Source organism: Athene cunicularia (assembly GCF_003259725.1).
Source record: "Athene cunicularia isolate RWA chromosome 20 unlocalized genomic scaffold, athCun1 chr20_part2, whole genome shotgun sequence".
NCBI classification, from domain to species: Eukaryota; Metazoa; Chordata; class Aves; order Strigiformes; family Strigidae; genus Athene; species Athene cunicularia.
In genome coordinates, this window is record NW_020799126.1 from 1,084,403 (window position 1) to 1,092,317 (window position 7,915).

At 46.6% G+C, this 7,915-nt stretch overlaps 1 protein-coding gene across 1 annotated transcript in view; it reads right to left on the reverse strand.

The window, feature by feature from the left end:
* Positions 1-94: 94 nt before the first annotated feature.
* Positions 95-7,915, reverse strand: part of CSNK2A1 (casein kinase 2 alpha 1) — a 9,865-nt gene continuing 2,044 nt past the window's right edge. The window contains exons 3-12 of the mRNA XM_026862399.1: positions 7,538-7,639; positions 7,060-7,110; positions 6,206-6,265; positions 5,447-5,530; positions 4,927-5,037; positions 4,031-4,132; positions 3,069-3,169; positions 2,226-2,374; positions 881-967; positions 95-404 (exon numbers count right to left, since the gene is read on the reverse strand). Of these exons, the coding sequence (XP_026718200.1) occupies positions 289-404; positions 881-967; positions 2,226-2,374; positions 3,069-3,169; positions 4,031-4,132; positions 4,927-5,037; positions 5,447-5,530; positions 6,206-6,265; positions 7,060-7,110; positions 7,538-7,639 (963 nt within the window). The 3' untranslated portion in view covers positions 95-288. The remainder of the gene's footprint in view (positions 405-880; positions 968-2,225; positions 2,375-3,068; positions 3,170-4,030; positions 4,133-4,926; positions 5,038-5,446; positions 5,531-6,205; positions 6,266-7,059; positions 7,111-7,537; positions 7,640-7,915) is intronic.

Here is a 7,915-nt window from a genome sequence, read left to right on the forward strand (position 1 = left end):
GGGGGGGGGGGGAAACTGTCCGAGAAATATTCCATCTGTAGGTATTTTCAGGGAATCCCCTGAGTTACGAAAAGTTCAAGTAAAAAAAGAAAAATCAGCCTATAATAATTTTTGTATATAATGACTGAACTACTATAAATCCACAAGCAACAGTTCAGACACGGTGCCTCCAAAGCGTTCATCCCCTCCCTTCCCCTGCCAGGCACGAGCTGCGTCCTGAGGAGAGGTGGAGGGGGAAACCTCTTCCCCACCTGACTCAGCTCAGGCAGCAGGAGACAGAGCCCATCACTACTGCTGGGCGCCGGCAGCAGCTGGAACGGGCATCCCCAGGGTGGTGGTGGCAGAAATGACGGGTGAGCCGGCTAGAGGTCCAAGGGGGGAAGGTGTTGGCACTGAAGAAATCCCTGGAAAAGAGGTAAGCAGGAGTTAGAGCGAAACCCAGCACATCGCTACCCGGGACAGCTTCGGGTGCTTAAATATAGTGGTAACTTTGCAGGTCAGTTTGCTGCCGCTTTATTGTGTTTTCAGAGCTGCCAAAACAAGCTGAGATGAAAGCTATGTCCCTGTTCTATGAAAACCGAGCAGATTTGTACACGTCCAGGCGTCGCTGACAGGCAGACGTACGGCAGGATCGCTGTCCTTCAGACCGCTGCCAAAAAATCCAACTACAAAGCACTTTTTAAAACGAGACCAGAAAAGCAGGTCAGGCTGCAGCGAGGCCTTATTTATCGTGCTCTCCCACCCACTGCTTCGCAGCCCTCGTCCCAGGAGATGACTTAATGCCCCACCTGCAGAACTCACCCTCCTGGATCCCCACATCACGTATAAATAAATGCTTTACAACGCCACGCACGGAGAATAACCCGACAGCAGAACTGACCTGACATCATACTCGCACTGCTGACAGGAGTGCTGCCACCCGGCATGTTGGACGAGCCCATCCGAGCCTGATCTTTCACGATGGGATCTAGGAAGAGCACACACTACCCTTAGGCGCCGTGGTGCTGCGCAGCAGCTGAAGCACAGTGGCTGCCCGCGACCTCTGCGCTCAGCCAGGCCCGACAAGGCGCCTGCGTCAAGGAACATCAACCATCATCTAAAGAAACACAGTTTTCACCCATTCCGGTGGGAAGCACCCAAGAAGGCGCCATGTTAGCGTGTATCAGCGAAAAGTCGCCTAAATGATGCGTTTTGGAGCTCAGCACGACTGCTTGGCAGGAGAAGCTGAAGGAAATTAAGGTGAAGCTGATCTCCTTATATGCTAAGCAACTGCGTAATTGCATAAAGCCAAACCAGAAAATGGGTGTAGCAAACACAAAGATTATCACTAATTACAATCACAGGCAATGTCTACACACATCCCACAGCTGCCCGGGAGTTGTAATGAGTGTCGCTGCAGCTTGTCGTCTTCTCTACAGTGTCCACAACTTACTAACTCTTTGTTTCCAGCTGTAGAGAACGCTACTGAGCGGAGACAGCCCCTTCCTGCCGTGCCAGACAAGGGAATTTCAGATCTTGCCCTTCCTCACGCTGAGTTCAGTACAACCTGTACCTCTACACGGACAGGGGTTAATTTAGCTCTTTGTCCAACTCTCAGATTCCAAGCTTTCAGCTTTACCGGTGCTCATACTCGCAGAACGTTTCACTTGAACGTTTCCCACAGGCATAACACAGATCTGTAATTTGCTAATTACACTGGTCCGTTCAGCAGCGAGAACAAAAGAACTGAGCAAATACTCATGTTTTGCATTATTACAGCTATTTCAAAAACCTAAATATCAAGACTTGGGGAAAAAAGCGTTTAAAAACATTTACTCGTGAAAGTTACATTTTTACTTACAAAACCAAGACCTAAGGTACACATTTAGCAACAAAAGGAGTTAAAAGGGCTTGTTTCTCCACAAACCAGTTTGTTTTATCAAAACCACAGGAAATCTGTGTACCCAGACACCTGCTGAAACGAGCATGGGTTTAGCACCAGCGCTTCTTTAACACAGTGCTGCTGATTCACGGGCCCGACATGGGCATTTTGTTTCCTCGGCTGGTGTAGGTGGCAGTGGCCTACTTTACCCACCACGGCGACAAGCAGCCTCAGCTCCAGCGTGGTGATTTGCAAAGACCAGGCTTATTACGTTGCCGTTCTTAGCTCCCGTCTGCACAACCTACAGGAACGGAGATTTCCCAGAGGCACAGTAACTCCTCTCTGGACAGCAGCTGATACTTACAGAAGTAAGGGTGTTCCATGGCTTCTCTCGCTGTGAGTCGTGACTGGTGATCATATCGCAACAGCTTGTCTAAGAAATCCAGAGCTTCTGGACTCACCAGATGTTGGTTCTCACTGTGAACAAAGCGCTCCCATCGCTTACGGGAGTGTCTGCAGAGAGAGATACCCTAATCAGGCTAGACAAAGGATGTCAGGGCCCAAATTCACTTTTTGAAAAGAGAAAAGGACTGCGACAGATTCCCGGCCCCGGGAGGGGCCGCTGCTCCGTGTGGCAGCCCCGGGGCTGGGCTGCACCAGAGCGCGAAGCGCAGTACTCCGGGTGTCCACGCGGCGGCACAGCCACCACAGCCCCGCCGGCATGAGTACGCAAGTTCAGAAGGGATTTACAGGCCTAAAATCCCAGCTCCTGCTCTTACTTCCCCAACATTAGTTCCTTGTAGCTTTGGTATGCGTCTCACAAAATAACTCTATGAGGGAAAAAAATATATAAATGCGATCTTCTGCATTTTCTGCACTGTAACTGAGAAACACCGTTCTGGTTTTTTGTTGTTTTGTTTTGGTTTTTTTTCCCCCTCAGCATACTGGAGTGAGCATGCTTTATGCTCCAGCAGTTCATTTATTGCCGAGATGACATTTCAAAACCCTTCCTCAAGTCCATTTGCAGATACAGGACCAGGGGAAGCCCTGGTAAAAGGGCTCAAAGGCACAAAGTGACAGTTCTCAAGAATCTTGGCTCTGACTTCTCTCACAAGCAGAAGTTTTTGTTTACTTCAAGGTCTGCTGACAAAGCAGTAGCTGTCCGGGTTAACCAAGAGCTTATGAGCTACTCTGGACCTTGGCTCACCTGCCCAAGATGTCATTGAAACGTGGATCCAGTTCAATGTTGTATTTGTCAATGTAGTCATAGAGATCTTCTGTTCCCAGCACCTTGGCTATCCTCACCAGCTGGGAACAAACAGAAAAATAAGTCACTGCTGTGAGGGTATGATAAAGCATGAAGATACAGCAGCACATTCCCACGGGAGCTTCAACTTGATCTCAGTGATCTGAACCAGCAGCCACAGGGTGATCCCACGGCTCTGACTACCCTGGCCACAGACAGTCACAGGCAGCACGGAGTCACCCACGGCAGGCAGGAGGGAGCTGCATACCTTAACAGCACTAGAACTTGAGACCTTACAACACTAACTCCCTTTGTGGCAAGAAAATAATCAAGACCAGCAAGCGGGGAAGGCAAGAATAACTGGTTAAAAAAGCAGAAACTCTGTAACTTGCACGTGAAGGGTGAAGCATCACCCCGGAGGGCTCTGGAATGAAGGTTTGAGAACAGAAAATCGCTGTTCTTGAATGTCTGCACGTTAGTTCAGACGCAGAGCATGTATTAAAAGCATAAAAATGTTGGCCTAAAGGCAACACATCAAAGATTTCAGAATCTATATAAAACTGTACCAAATTCACAGTTTCTATGCAGAGGGGAGGGAGGGTGGAGAGTGGCGGGGGCTTTCCACATAACATAACCTCAGGAATAGTTAATCTACATACCAGAACACACCAGCCTTAATATAACTATTGTCAGAGCTTTTTCCAGATACCTACTGAGGAACTCCTAAGTACAAAGCACTATAAATCTATTTCTGTTTAATTGGTTAGATAACCTGGCACACTTGAGAAAAGGAACGTGGCTTCAAACTGAGCAAAGAAGCCGTTAGAGGAATGCTTGAATTCTTCAGATCCCTCGACAGAAGTATAAGCAGGAAACCTTTCGTGGTGCTAAGAGAACAGAGATTGTACATGACCAGCTCTCACCTGATCATAGTTGTCATGGCCATGGAAAAATGGCTCCTTTCGGAATATCATACTAGCCAACATGCAACCCAAGCTCCACATATCCAGACTGTAATCATACATCTGTACAAAACCAGAAGGACAATTCAATTTCTAATGAATTAAGCAGAACAGACTCCCAATACTAACAGGGTCCCCCCTCCCTCCAGCGATACAAACGCGGCCACGTTACGCTGGGAACAGACTGAAATATCTTCATCACTAGATCCCTGTTCAGCTCAGTGTTCCAGTTACTCAAACTGGGATACAGCAATTAGCAGGTATCCTATTCCCATCCCTGTCCATAAAGCCATTGAAGACCAGTTGCCTTTTTTCTGCTTTCACCGCAGCCTTCAATGTTAGGAATCATTGAGACGCGTGTTGAGAAGGGAAGCATCGCAACGAGCAACACGAGGAGCGGCCTCCACAGGGTACACGGGCAGCGAGGAAGCACTTTCATTCAGAACCAGCACGATCTGAAAGTCACCAGTAACGCTGCTATTTCCATAATGCAAACTGCCATCAGATACGGGGGATGTTTTTATAGCTCAGTTTAGAAGTTCATGCAGTACTAGCTATTCCCACAAGGGCTTTGTTTCATTCCTGTTCCTTACTGCAAACGCAGCCTTGCTAAAAAAACCACTCAACATTTGTATTCCAAGATCCATGGTGATGGTTCTGTGGCTCTTCCTCAGGTCCTGAGACTACTCATTAGTTTCTTTAAATCAGTGGCTTTATAGTCACTGCTTTCCACAATACGTTTTAAAATGGACTGTCTTTAGCTTCAGGTCTCTAGATATCTGAATTTCTGATTTGCTACCTTGAAATGGCACAGACTTTCCACACAAAAGTCAGGGATAAATCCTGGTAATTCTTACCTGATAATCTACAAGGAGTTCGGGTCCTTTGAAATATCTGGAAGCCACTCTGACATTGTACTCTTGGCCAGGGTGATAGAATTCAGCCAAACCCCAGTCTATTAGTCTAAGCTAGAAATGGTAGAAAACAAAACAAGAAGAGGCTCAAGGGATGCTCCAGCTCTGCAGTGGCTGAATCACCCTACGGGTGAGCTTAGTCTGAAGCTCAGAATGAAGTCTTCTATTTTCAATTAATTTGAAGGTGATCAGAGTATTTGTTTAGATATTCTCCCCAAACCCGTACCACCAACCAGTCTAAATAAAATACCTCTCCTTACCGAGCTCGTTTATGGGTCACACGTAACCCGTAAAAACCTTAAAAGCAGTGTACAGAATTTCATTTTACATTTCTCCACATGACAAGCGCAGTCCCCCTTGAAGATGTCTGCTAGTACCACTACACAGGAATACCCAGAAGGGATCCTAGCTTGCCAAGAGAAAAGCAGGACCCTCTCCCCACCCTCCCGCCACCCCACGTTACCTTTCTGTGCTCGTGGTCAATCATGACGTTGTGAGGTTTGACATCTCTGTGCATGATTCCCATGCTATGGCAGTAATCTAGAGCCTGTGGTGATACAAAGAAAGAGATGCTCGAGTCACAAGAACCTCTCAAGTTCAATCTTATTCAGAAGTATCTCCACGTAAACCAAGCCTAAACTAGGTGGCAAAACTTTACTGTCCGGTGTTATATCCTGGACTAGACTCGTGGAGCAGAGAACACCTCTAGAGACCCCTCTCAAAGGGAGGTCCCAGCAACAGAAGCGTTTTGACTTCATGTGCTTCCTCATCAAAAATGGAATTTCTGAGTCCCTTAGAGCACAGTTACTAGGCGCTATTGATCAAACAAGGCTCCCCTTCTCCAGACTCTCGAGGAGAAAATATTTGTTTCAGAAGAATGCACAAATACATTTGACTGACATTACACTGCAGCACAAAACTAGCCAACAACAGCTTAGAATTTTCTGTTTTCAGAGGCTACATGTACTTCTGATTTAGGATCTTAACTCATCTCAGTCCGTCCAAAGACTCCGCTAGTCTCAAAAAAAAAAAAAGACTAGCAGTTTTTTGCAGAAACAAGGCTGAACAATTGATACTGACTTGATATCTATTTTTCTGCCCAATTCTTCCGTAGGCTTCCTCTCCCCTTCCCCCCCATTAGTGACATGATAACCATCTCTATAGGATTAGCTGAGTACAAATCCTAGAAATAAACCAACAAAACAGCAAACCACCAACTTACCTTCAAAATCTCATACATGTAGAATCGAATATCATAATCTGTTAATGTCTGGTATAATTGCTGTGGGACAGAAACACATCATATCAGTGTTCAACACTCAAGAAATATATCACATCCCTGCCAATCCAGAACAACCCAGCCCGTTCTCCGCTGCCACGGGTCTCCAAACCCATCTGAAGGAACAGCAGAAGTTTCCCAAGGTACTCGGATCCCACTCCCATCAGCCCGTTCCTCTCCCCTCACAAAGCACAGGGTTTACTCCCAGCTCTGCTCAGACTGTACGTTGTGGTTCTGTCACTAACCCCCTCGCGTTGCCCTCACCCGATGTGCTTGCACCCAGCGGGCAGCCCGGGTCTCAGAAAGACTGAGGGTGCTCTGCAACATTAAGCAGCTGTTCCAGATGGCACTGCACAGCCACTCTTCTCCTGAGGCAGGTCAGTCAGGAAGGGCACAAAGAAACATTTACATCTCTTTTCTCAGAAGTATGGAAAGCCACAGAAACAGCTGTCCACATTTAAAGTGGTTCCAAGAAAGAGTTATGCACTGCCCGTAAAAGCAAAATGTTTCAAAAAGACCAGTACTGATGGTCCACGCGGTAACAGATTAATTTGCTCCCACGGTTAGAACATCACTTGGAATCTGGATTCTCATCTTGCAACTTCTGTGGCAAAGTGGTACTAAAGGACTCATTCCAAACTTCCGTCCCAAGCATATTTACCTTTAAAGACAGTTACTAAGTCGGAAGGAAGTGACTCAATAACCTGCCTGCTCCCTACCTACTTGCCTTTCCTCAGAGAAACATTACAAATGGCTTTCAAATGGAAAACATTAGACATTCACATCCCACACCATACCTTAAAGTCTGTGTTGTTTACATGTTCAAAAACCAAAGCGGGTGTCCGAGACTAAAACAGAGAGAAAAGTGTTCGGCCATGTTAAGGTGAGATAACATGTTTTCTCTTAGGATAATGAGCTAAACAGCTTTTACTCCTAAAACTGCTAGAAGCCCCTCTGCCTCAGACAAGACTTATGATTCCCCCCAGACAGAGAAAGCAGAGCCCAAGCCTGCAGCGCCTGGCAGCGCTGTTTGTGGAATGAATTAACTTGTCTCAGCTCAGTGGTAGCTCGTCCTTACAGGGTGAGGGGCTGAAGGGACCTGTGAGGGAAGTGCCCTCAAAGAGAAGTTAATCAGATTAAGAGCTGATCTGATTAAGCAATTCAAAAGCAGGATTTAAGAGCGAGGGAAAACAAAAAGCCAGCTCAGAGCTCAAGTCAAACACAGCAACTTCACCCGTAACCCCGGTGGAACCTTTAAGTTCCTTCCATACTCACCACAGGATCTTTTACTATATCTGCAAGAGTGATTATATTGGGACCGCCTCGCAAGTTCTCTAAGATCTTGATTTCACGCTTGATTTTCTTCTTTTTAACAGGCTGAAGAATATAAAACCCAAAGTGTAAGACAAAAAACACTGCGGTAAACCGAGGCTAATGGCTCATCATGCAGATGACACAGGCAGGTGACTGCAAGTCAGCAAAACACCTCAAGGCTTTTGCAAGTGAAGCTCAAACAGCCAGATCTTCTTGTTACCCGACTACGCATCCTTCCAGTAAGGGCTCAAACGTCTGCAGTCTGCTTTCTAACCATACAACCCTGACAGCTACAAATACTAGTGTCATGTTAATGAGGGTTAGGAAGGTGGCTTTTCC